At 36.8% G+C, this 12,166-nt stretch overlaps 1 protein-coding gene and 1 pseudogene across 1 annotated transcript; one reads left to right on the forward strand and one right to left on the reverse strand.

Annotated features, from left to right (window-relative positions):
• The first annotated feature begins 1,529 nt into the window (after window positions 1-1,529).
• LOC121242157 (uncharacterized mitochondrial protein AtMg00810-like) lies at window positions 1,530-3,051 on the forward strand. Its single transcript, XM_041140058.1, has 3 exons — window positions 1,530-1,752; window positions 2,643-2,761; window positions 2,851-3,051. Exons 1-3 carry the CDS (start codon window positions 1,530-1,532, stop codon window positions 3,049-3,051), a joined length of 543 nt encoding a protein of 180 aa, XP_040995992.1.
• Window positions 3,052-7,646: 4,595 nt separating this feature from the next.
• Window positions 7,647-8,806, reverse strand: LOC121242158 (annotated as a pseudogene).
• Window positions 8,807-12,166: the final 3,360 nt, after the last annotated feature.

Consider the following 12,166-nt stretch of genomic DNA (forward strand, 5'->3'; position numbering starts at 1 on the left):
AAACCTGTGAATAAAGGCAAGACAGTGATAACGACTTTAGGTAAGTCCAAAGGTATGATTGTTTCTACTTCTCATTATTGTGAAATAATTGGACATAATAAAAAAAATTGCTTTAAATCTAGAAAAGAGAAAGAAAAAGGAAAAAGAAATAATTTTTCCAACAAAGATACGAATCTAGAAATGAAAGTAAACAAACTAAGTAATCAAGTAAACACCCTAGGTAAAAAACTTGGTGAACTTTCTAAATTATGGTTTCCTGAAAACATAAATAAATTAAATATCAAAACCAAGTGGGTAGTAAAAGAAAAAGCCGTATGGCTAGTAGCTCACACAATACTGAGAGCTATGGACACTAGCATGTGGTATCTTGACAGTGCTTGATCTAGACATATGACAGGAGTAAAGGGTTTTTAAAAAGATTGAGACAATTAGTGGAGGATCTATAACGTTTGGAGATGGAAGTTCGGCAACAGTAGAAGGAAAGGGAAGTGTAGATCCCTGGTTTACCTACTCTTCATAATGTGCGTTTTGTTAATGGTCGCAAGGCTAATTTATTAAGTATCAGTCAATTTTGTGATGACCATCTTTCTGTACAGTTCTCAAAAGATGAATGCAAAGTCTACAATAAAGATAGGAAATGGATCTTAAAGGGCACCAAGACTGCTAACGACTACTATGGAGTCTCTCCAATAAACCCGATGCAATGTCACTACTGTCTAGGACATATCAACTATGGGGACATGCATAAAATATCTATGAAGAAGCTGTACGTGGACTGCAAAAAAGTTTGAAAAACATAAGAAAATAGTATGCGGAGCCTATCAAGAAGGGAAGCAAACTAGGCACAGTACAAAAAGATAGTTGATATTCTGACTTCAAGACCACTTGAGCTATTACACATGGATTTGATGGGTCCTACTCACACTGAGAGTCTCGGTAGAAAGAAGTATATAATGGTCATCATGGTTGACTACTCTAGATATACATGGATCATACTGTTAAGAGACAAAATAGAAACTTTTGATCTTGCAAAGAAACTGTTCAGACGATTACAAACAAAGAAGGATTTTTCTATCTCTCGTATTCGTAGTGATTATGGGAAAGAATTTGAAAATAATAATTTCTCGTCTTTTTGTGATGAACAAGGAATACATCAAGAATTCTCAGCACCAATCACTCCTTAACAGAACGAGATTGTCGAGTGGAAAAATGGAGTAATACAAGAGATGGCTCGCACTATGCTAAACAACAAAAAGATGGCATTATACTTATGGGGAGAAGCTATCAACACTGGACATATCTTGAATCGTCTAGCTTTTCGTCCAGGCACCAAACTCACTCCATATGAGTTATGAAATGGAAAGAAACACACGGTAAAATACTTTAAAGTGTTTGGGAGTACTTGCTACATTCTAAGAGACAGAGAAAATGACCAAAAATTTGATAGCAAGAGTGATAAAAGAATATTTCTTCTGTACTCATCAAATAGCAAAGCATACAGAGTGTACACTCTATGAACTAAAACAGTCATGGAGTCAATCAATGTAGTTATGGATGACAACTCTAAGGAGACAACAGAGGAGGAACTTAATAACCTTATCAGAAAAGCTGAAGAAGACTCTATCGATCTAGAAGACTCAGATCCAGCAGAGCCCGCAGTACCAAACTCAACATTACTCCAGGAAAAAGAACCTTCTACAAGGATCAGCCACAATCATCTTGAGGAGAACATCCTTGGAGAATTGGATGAAGGTATGAGATTAAGAAAACGTGTTTTAAATCAAATCTTATATGTGTGCTATTTATCTTAGGTTGAACCTAAAAAGGTGGAATAAGACTTACAAGATGAAAATTGGGTCAAAGCCATGCACTAGGAATTGCACCAGTTCACCCGAAATCAAGTATGAGAACTAGTTCCAAGACTTAAAGATTACAACATAATTGGAACAAAGTGGATATTCAAGAATAAGTCAAACGAAGATGGAACCATTATTCGAAACAAGGCCAGACTGGTAACATAAGGATACACCCAAGTTGAAGGAATTAATTTTGATGAGACCTTTGCACCAGTAGCTCATTTGGAATCCGTTCGCATACTACTAGTAATTGCAAGCCATTTAAATTTTAAACTTTATCAAATGGTTGTTAAAAGTGTGTTTTTAAATGACATACTTAATGAAGAAGTAATGTAGAACAACCAAAGGGATTTTCTAATCACTTGTTTCCTGACCTTGTTTTCAGGTTGAAGAAAGCACTTATGGATTGAAGCAAGCACCTTGAGCATGGTATGAAAGACTCACAAAATACTTGCATGATACTGACTTTGTAAGAGGTGAAGTTGACTGAACACTGTTTTTAAGAAATTCTGGCAAGCATCTGCTAGTAGCTTAGATATATGTAGATGATATTGTGTTTGGACCTATTATTGATAAACTTTCACATGAGTTTTACAACAAAATGAAAAACGAGTTTGAAATGAGTATGATTGGAGAATTAAATTTTTTTCTCAGAATTCAATTAAACAAATTGAAGAATGAATTTTTATTTCACAATATAAATATGCTAAAGATCTTGTTAAGAAATTTGGCATGGAAGGGAAGATACATGCACTCTGATGAGCACCTTAGTTAAAATATGCTCAGATTCTATAGGCAAGAGCATTGATCCTACTCTACATAGAAGCATGATAGGAAGTCTTCTTTACATTACTCCTAGTAGACCTGATATTGCTTTCAGTGTAGGTATCTATGCACGATTTCAGGCAAATCCTAAAGAATCACATCTCACAGCAGTAAAAAGAATACTGAAATACCTGAGTGGTACTGTTGACTATGGCATCTGGTATTCCAGAGATTTGAATCTAAGTTTGAATGGGCTGGGAATGCTGACGATAGAAAAAGTACCACTGGTGGTTGTTTTTATGTCGGCAGCAATCTGGTAGCATGGATGAGTAAGAAGCAAAATTACATCTCTTTATCCACTGTTGAAGCTGAGTACATTGTGGCTGGCAGTTGTTGCACTCAATTTCTTTGGATGAAAAAGATGCTTTAGGACTATGGGTTCTCCCAAGATACTATGACTATCTATTGCGACAATACAAGTGCAATCAGTATCTCAAAGAATCCTCTGCAACACTCACAAACCAAGCAAATAGATATAAGACATCATTTCATACGAGACTTGGTTGAAACAAAGTTAGTGTCACTAGAACATATTGATACCGAATATCAATTGGCAGATTTGTTTACTAAACCTTTAGATGGTCTAAGGTTTGAATTTCTGAGGAAGGCCATTGGTGTGTGTGACATGCCCTAAGTTTCGCTTTATTTTCTTTATAAATTAAAAATAATAAAAAAATAAGAATATAAAAAAGGGGGGGGGGTTTATTTTCTTCTTATCAAAATCTTTATGTTGCTATCATGTGCTAGGTACAGGTTTTCTGAGTATACCGAATTCGTGACCTTTCTGACTTCACCAATTCATTTTGTTGGGATTGAGATAGATCTTTTCTGGTATGTGTTCTTACTTTTGATGCACAACTCTTAAGAAAGATCACTCAAGAATTCTATTCTCTGTACTGTGAGGTGTTAAATCTGACCTCTTAACATGTTGGTAACAACATACATCTCCTCATATAATGGACCAAGAAAGGGGGAATCTATGCTTTTGAATTGACTAAAACTAGTTGAACCTATTGCCCAAATAGAAAAAGGTTTCCTCTTGCCATGCACACAGGTCGATCCTTATAGAAAAAGTCGAGAGTTCAAAAGTCATTATGAAAAGAGATGAACACTTGTACATGGATCTAAGTTCTAATTGTCCTTGTAAGAAAAACAATCATTGCCTTATTCATTATAGAAAAAGATGAGCAATACAAAATGGACATATAGGCCCTATGACTTGGTGCTTGGAGGGTAGTACTTTTTCAAGTATATAGGCCCTAGCATAAAGTTTGACTTTGAAAGAAATTCCTCCATTATTGGAACATTTTAAAGAAAGGGAGAGTAAGGAAAATAAAATAAAAAAATAAATAATAAAAAAAAGGGAAGGAAATAATAACCGTGGAGAGATTTCTTTGCCTAACACACACACGAATTCTTGGGGGGTCATCTATTAAGAATAAATGCTTAATAGTGAAAACTGACCAGTTAAGAAATAGTTCTCCTAAATAAATGAAAAAGTGTTGAGTGGAACAAAGGCTAAGACAAAGAAATTACTTAAAAAGGCTCGAGCCTTGTGGATGGAATATATATTTTTTAATCTGGGTTATTTAAAAGCATTTCATTTTTTTTAAAAAAAATAAATATGGAGCATGAATAACTGAAATGAATATGGAGAGTTGCCTCTAAGGCATACTCTACGTGTAAAGGAAAAAGAGGGGCCCGCATTCATGGCATGTTCTAGGCCTTAGGCGGGAAATAAGAAATAGAGCTGCTCTGCAGCATTAACTGCATGCCATCACCACTAATCCATCATTAAGTCCCGTTTCTCATTTTCAATCACTTTGTTTCCTTCTCTGCTACTCTTTGAGAAAGAAAAACCCCTAAAATCATTCCGTGCATCTCAAAGAAATGTGTGTTGATCTTTTTACACAACCTCAAGGTAAGTTTTCTCTTCCAAATACATTTTCTGAAATATGTTTGATGTTATCTAAAAAACTCTGTTTATAGTTTTGCTGTCTTTGAATCCTTCAAAGTTCTCTAAAATGCATGAAGTTTTTGGAAATCTAGTTGGCTTAGGATTTGAAAATATGTTGGAAGGGGTTAGATATTGCTTTGAAAAACATGCATGGTGATCTTTGGTTGAAGATGATGCTTAAAAATATTTTTTTTTTGCACGTGAGTTTGTTCGGTTAGTATCAATACTGTTATTCTCCACTCTATACTGCAATGACTATATATGTGGCTAAGGCTAGATATTTTTCTCATGTAATAAAAATTTGATGACCATATATGTGATCTCTGAAAATTTACTGAAAATATGTATATGATTGGATTGATGTTTGAGGAGGTATTATTTCATCTTGAGCTCCGGTTACGCCAATATGTGTGGAAGAAAAGTGAATCTGGGTATCTTAATACACTGTGTATTTACCATACTCTAAAATGTCTTCTTTTTGTGGATGAAATTCAAAACAATTGCAAAGAAAGCTAAATTTGACCACAAAGCACCTCCAAAAAATTCTTCTAGTAAGGAGGAATCTGAGTCACTTGAGAAAACACCAAAAAAGTCTAAGGTGACAGACAAATGGTTAGCTCCTAATAAGGGAGTAGGGAGTACCTCAAATTTCTCCTCCAAAGGCTCAAAACCACCCAAGTTCATTAATGAGAAAGTCGAGACTGCATATAAAACCATGTTCTCCAAGAGGAATGTACTTGAAGAAAGAGAGGTAACTTTAAATGATCTAAATGACCCTGAGTTTAAATTTATTGCTAATATTTTTGTTGACAGAGGATGGGAGAAGATCACAGAGGGAGCTCCTGCTTCCTATACTGAAATTGTTAGAGTGTTTTATGCCAATGCTTTAATAAGTATTGATAACAATTTCATTACATCTGTTGATAGAGGAGTTGACATGATTATCACTCCCGAGATCATTAGAGAGTTCTATGAACTCCCGATTGTGGAAAACTCAGTTTTTCCATATAAGGGCATGGGGACCCCATCAAAAGCCCAAATGAAAAATCTGTTTGTTGGGCCCAGTGCACTAGCATGGCCACCAAAAACTCATAGGCTCTCTATGAAATCAATAATATAGGTTCCTTGCCAAAGTAATTTTGACAAATATTTGGCCTATCGCTAGGCATATTGAGCTGACAGTTGAGAAAACCCAATTTATGTATGCTCTAGTGAAATGTGTACCTATAGATCTCCCCTCCCACATTGTTGATGTGATTTCAAAGGCTAGGACTGACAAGACAAACAAGAAAAGTCTGCCATTTGGAGGTCTTATCAGAAAGTTGGCTAGAATAGCTAAAGTTCATTTAAGAAGCATTGAGGCCATAGTGAAAATGTATCGGGAGATCTCCTCCAAAACTGTCACTAGTTCAGAAGCAGTAGCTGCTGGAAAGAAAAGGAGCCATGCTGAGGCATCCACATCCTCTCATCCTCCCCCAAAACAATCCACTGAAGTAGTTGAACAGCTTCAAATTTTGCAATCAAAATTTGACTTGTTTGTGGACAAATGGGAAGAAAAGATGGGGAAGATTGACCAAATGCTTGTAGACCAATAGGATGAATCAGAAAAGATGAATGACAGGCTACAGCAAATTGTATTAGATGTGGATCAAATTTTAAAAACAGTCACGCCACCTGAGGATGAGGACAAATCTGATTCTGACTGATGCTGGCAAACATTAGGGGAAAAGGGATGAAGAGGTGTCAGAGAGAGCTGAGGGAGCTGCTGACACAATGCAACCACCACCTCCACCACCATATGTTATTTTGTTTTATTTTAGTTTGGTTTGTATATTAAACAATGATTTGTGTGTTTTTATTTTGCATACTACGTTAAACTGAAATATGTGATGTTAGGTTTAGTCGTATTATTACTTCAAATATTTTGCTATGGTAAAACTTGATACGAAATATGACTGTCTATATGAGATCTTTGCTGGTGGTTGGTTAATTGTTTTTGCAGGTTAGATTACATTCATCCAATATATGTTGGCATCATCAATTAACCAAAGGGAGAGATTGTAAATGTAATTTTTGTTTGGCTAGAATTAGATGCGTATGCTGTTAGGAATAAATGTAATCTAATTGGACTCTGGGACTATAGCGATCCGATAAGGATAAGTATTTAAATTATAGCTCTTATCAAATCTTGTCTATATTATAAAATAAGAGTCAATAAAAGTCCTTTGTGTGCTTCAAGTTTAAAGAGTCAGTTGAAGAGATAAGTATGCAAACTTTATTGAAGAAACTAAAAAAGACTTGAAACAGAGTAAGTGATCCAGTCTGAGATGTTCGCAAATAGTTAGCAACGTATCTGACTAGGACTCTGGATAAACCTCTTAGCAGAATCCTTCTCCAAATCAGTGATTGCATTGTCTAGTAAAAGGAGTCGGCTAAGGGTTTACAAAGTGCTTGAACTGCACGTATTCACATGCATTTGAGAGCTTGAAGATCTGGGTAGAACTTCGAGAGATCGTGCAAGGAGAAAACTCAAGAGTAGGATTTTCCGAAAAGACTCAATCCGTGAGATTGAGTGAGAGCATATTCCAAGGGGGAGTTGTTGTGTTCAAGTTCAACCACTGGAGGTTCTAGTAGGAAAGTCAAAGATTAGAGTTTGTCAGAGGTTCTGACTACTTACTGCGGTAGTAGACAAGCGGGTCGCGTGTTTTGGGTAAATGTGTCGAGTTACAAAGGTTTTGTAAACATTTTACTTGTAAAACTCTCAATCAATAAAATTGGCTTTCTTGGGTTTTGTTGCTCTGTAGGATTTTACATTTGAAGAGTTCTTCAAAAGGTTTCTCTTTGTAACCAAATTATCGTGTTAATATTCTTAATATTATATTATGGTTACTAATCCGTGCTAACAATTTCTGTTGATTGTGAACATATATAATTAGGGGTACTCAAGTAATTTCAGATAGCCTCTTATATAATAGATATATGTATATATTTATACCATGATCAGACTATCAATGGTGAGGATTCACGAGTACAGAGTAGGTTTTCGGGTAAGGAGCGATCATTTCATCGATTGTAGGGATAACCACACCTTCTTCATCTTCCTCTTGTTCTTTGAAAGCCGAAGAAGCAGTACATATTCTGCATGGAACGATGTTGAAAGTACTCTCTTATGGGCAGCTTCTAGGCCTCAAGAAGAAATGTGAACAGTCTACAGCAGAAGTTTATAATGCAGTTCCTCCTCACGTCAAGCCTCCTTGCCCTTATCAACCTCCTGCAGGCTGGCCCAACTTGGTTGAAGTAATTGTACGATATTGAAAAGTTGTAGGCATTCGGAAGTCTACACAAGGTATCCGGAACCGTCCCTTACAACTCGTTATGCGCCAGGTTGAGAAACTCCAGTTTTGCCTGGCACTCAAATGACTACGGTATTGGCCCTATCAAGAGATTTCTCCCCACTTCCAACATGGTGGCCTTGATCAAATACCCGATTTCGAAAAGGAGACAATAGGTCAATTTGTTGTTCAAGAACAGTGCCTCGAGTAGGGTGTTCCAAGCTGGGCCAATACTGCGAGGGATTGTTCCGGTGAACTTGTTGTTGGCAAGGGTAAGAAATAGTGCCGGTGTGTTCCCCAATGGGCTAGAATTGTTTGATTGAACCCGTTGTTGTTGATGAGCAAAACGTCTGTGTAGATGTTGAATAATGGACCAGGGATTGCCCCGGCATAGATTTTGAACCTAAGGTCCTCGAAGGTTCGATTGGTGGCACCGATGATAGTTGATGGGAATCCTCTGGGGAACTTCTTGTTACTCAAGTCGAGCTCGTACAAGTAGCGCAACTGGTTGATGTTCCAGTTGATTACGCCGGTAAAGTTATTAGAGTTAGCATGGAAGATAGCAATGTTGAGCAAATTGCAGAGAAATCGATAGAAGTTCAAGAAGGGACCCCCAAATCTTACACCATTGACGACAATGCTAGCAAGTCCCATGATGTTCAAGTCCGGCACGGTATTGCAATAGAAGCCCTTAAGGAGGCAGTAATTGTTGCAAACCCAAGTGCGGGTGTAGTTTTGAGGGTCGTATGTGATGTTTCTTTTGAGCTCCTGAGTGATGAACATAATCCTAGCTCTGTGGACAATGGCTAGGGATTCTTTGGCGGGTGATGCGGCATAAGATCGAGGGATGGAGGGTGTAACACCCGGGTCTAGCACGGAACTCGCATTCAATTTCTTTAGTTTTATTTTATTTATAAGTTGATTTAGATGTTGGTCCAATTGTTTTTTCCAAAATGGACCCAAAGCCACGTGCATGCCCCATGTTGATCTCCTTCTCCCCCTCGAAGTCGTTTCTTCAGCGAACCACCATGCACGTAGGAAAAGCTTAGTAACCGTTGCCCATGCACGTTGATCTCCCTTCTCCTTTTTCATTCCACCCACCGTAAATTTTTAAACTAGAAAAGCCCCTGTTTCATGCCCTCAAAACAGAGCTGCATTGGGACTGTTTATCTGCTCATGCCGTCGTACCCATAATGCAAACCACCATTGCCCCACCTAAGAGCCACCACGAAGAAGCCTGCAAGGATTAGAGTTTAGCCCAGTGCCTCAAGCGACTGAAACCGTGAAGTTCTCGCTTGGGTATCTCACTCTTTCTTGCTACCAACGTCAAACTCTCTCTTGCTACCAACGTGATCAAACTCTCTCTCTATCGAGACTAACATCTCTCCCTCTCTCTCTATCTATCTAACTTCTCTGCACCACGTCGCATGGCTCCTAGAAATGCCACCATGCAACCATCACGGGATAGCCTCCACGGCCCAGCACTTTTGTGTCCTCATATAGGAACCAACCGCTGCGCTCACTTCAATAGTCGGTAACAAGCAACAAATTTGCACCACTGCCCTTCACGTCCAGGAAGCAACCGACAAGCCACCTCAACATGCACTCAAGCCTTCGTTAGCCCTTCTTGTCGCCTCAACCTTGCATCAAGAACCCTATGGCATCAAAGCTCAGTCATGCCCTACCAACCATCACCAAGTTTCGTGGGAAGTAGAAAATGAAAATACTTTGGTTTAAGCCCATAGAATAGAGTAACGCTGCCCCAAGCATGCTGCATGTCTCCTCGCGTACCACCATGCATAACCAAGCAACACCATCGTGACACGCATCTTGCACCACCCTGAACCACCATACCCAACCAAGAGCCGTCGTGAGCCATCATCACAGCACCTTCACCCCTTGGTTACTCCCTGTCGACATGGTCTTCATGCTCTCTCCCTCTCTCTGAACTCCACTACCTGCCACAGAGGAGGCCGCAGTGATTGTATTTCGCCTAGGGCTATAAATGAACTAGTTTGTTCAATAGCCCGCTCGGTACTCATCTATCTAAACTCAAATTGAACTCGGCTCATGAAAATAAAAACTCGCCCATGAAAGTAAATACTCGCTCAATTAGTAAATGACACATACCTGCCCGAGTCAACTCGCTAACTCGACTCGATTAAAGCTCATTCATATATTGACAAATATATGCATACACCTATGTATATAAATATATGTGTGTGTGTGTGCGCGCACGTGCGCGCGTGTGTGAGCTAGCCAATAATATAAGCATAACAGTTTTATAATTAATATATAATATGCAATTTAATAACTTATGTCTATATCTTGAATATACCTCATAGCTATGTTTTATAATTTGTACAATAATTAGTCGATAAGATTTAATAATTTCATATCCTAGCACGTGGAAACCATATATGAAATAAATATATGATATATTATTATGTGTATGTATTAATAATTTATGGAGGCATATAATATGTTGTTATTATGGATAAATATAAATTAGTTAGATATTAATTATTTATAAATTTTTAAAAACTTATAATTCAATAGAAGTTCTACTTGTTAACTGAGCAAATTCAATATTAGATTTATTTTTATTTTTTTTTGTCTAATTTATTAATTATTAAATCTTATTTAAAACATAAAAATAAAAAAAACAATTCGAGCTGAGCTCAAGCTCGTCCTAAAAATGAGATTGAGCTCGAGTTGGAATTTTGCTTACCGAGTCGAGCTCGAACAAAGAATACATAAAAATCTCGAGCTCGGGTTGAGTATTTTGAGTCAAGTCGAGCTCAGTAAGTTAAAGATCGCCTCGGCTCGACTTGATTATAGCCCTGATTCTTTCCAGCCCAGTCCCCTGCTTCTTCACTTGTTCCCTGCTCTCCCTCGATGAGTGTTCTTTTCCTGTTATGCCGCGATCTCTCTCTCTCTCTCTCTCTCTCTCTCTCTCTGTGCTCTTCTGCCACACCCAGAGTGCTGTGCTTACCACCGTCGAGCACAACTCAACTACCCACGTTGCACTACCTTCTCCCTTGCGGTAGGTCCCTCTTTCATGCAACTTAGATACGCAGTGCTACTACACTTGACATGGGTGGATCGTGAGTCACAAGCCCATGTGGTCTCATGACTTGAGCAAGGTGCTTTTATAATTTCAATAGTATGCCTTTCACGTGGGTTTATTTTAAATTCTTCTTACTTTAGGATGTTTAGTTTAAATGAGTTGAGTTGTTTGATGTCTAAATTAGATTTGTTGTATTTTATAGATATCGTATTAACAATTTTAAATGGGCTTTATTTTTTTTGTATTAATAAATTAATATATTTTTTAAAGTGGGTTATGATTAGGAGATACCAATTTTCTATATTGGTCGTCTTTTTAATGTAATTAAAATGCTATAATATTATTTAAAGTTAGTTTGTGTTTAATGTTTTAATCTATCCATATTTTTACATGGGCAATTATATTAGCCCATAAGCAATGGTTTACAGAAAAAGAAATTATGGTTTAATTGTATAACTAAGTGTTAAATTTTGAGTAGACTATATATTATAAGATTACAATGATTTTATTTTAACGTTAAAGTATTATTAAGGATATTTTATGAACTACTATTATTTAAGAAATTTATGATTTTCTAGTGCATTATATGTTAGTAGTTTTAAGTTATGATTTCGATAATAGTTTATTGAGATGTGAGTTTTAAATATGATTTAAGTTAATTTTCAAAATGAATTTAAGTTGTTTTGCCACATTCGATAAAATTATATTATAATAAGTTAAGAATACATTTGATGATATTAGAATTTATTAGATTTCTGATAACTAGATAGTTATCGGAGCTTTTTCCGTAGTATGAATTTAAGTAGATGAAGAGTTTTAGCAGTCATTTTAGAAGTTTAATAACGTTTAGTATTCCATATAGGTGACAATAGGTATTCATTCAGCATAATTGTGAAAACATTTAGAAAAGTTAAAAAGTCCAGGTAAGTGGGGTTCTTAAACTAGATTTGCATAAAAAGGAAAATGAACTGAGGTTGGTTTGTAAAATGTGCATGATATATTTTTAAAAGAAAATGTGAAAACGACCTTAGTATATATGTATTTTGCATTAACTTATGAAAATCTATATGAAAGAGAAAAATGTTTTTGACAAGAATAGTGTGGATATGAGCAATACTTGACATAT

Source organism: Juglans microcarpa x Juglans regia, chromosome 8D, assembly GCF_004785595.1.
Source record: "Juglans microcarpa x Juglans regia isolate MS1-56 chromosome 8D, Jm3101_v1.0, whole genome shotgun sequence".
NCBI classification, from domain to species: domain Eukaryota; kingdom Viridiplantae; phylum Streptophyta; class Magnoliopsida; order Fagales; family Juglandaceae; genus Juglans; species Juglans microcarpa x Juglans regia.

Coding starts and splice junctions, on each gene's coding strand:
- LOC121242157 (XM_041140058.1), top strand. CDS start 1,530: ATGGAGTCAATCAATGTAGTTATGGATGACAACTCTAAGGAGACAACA. Junction 1,753..2,642: donor CCTTGGAGAATTGGATGAAG/GTATGAGATTAA, acceptor AAATATGCTCAG/ATTCTATAGGCAAGAGCATT. Junction 2,762..2,850: donor GTATCTATGCACGATTTCAG/GCAAATCCTAAA, acceptor CTGGTATTCCAG/AGATTTGAATCTAAGTTTGA.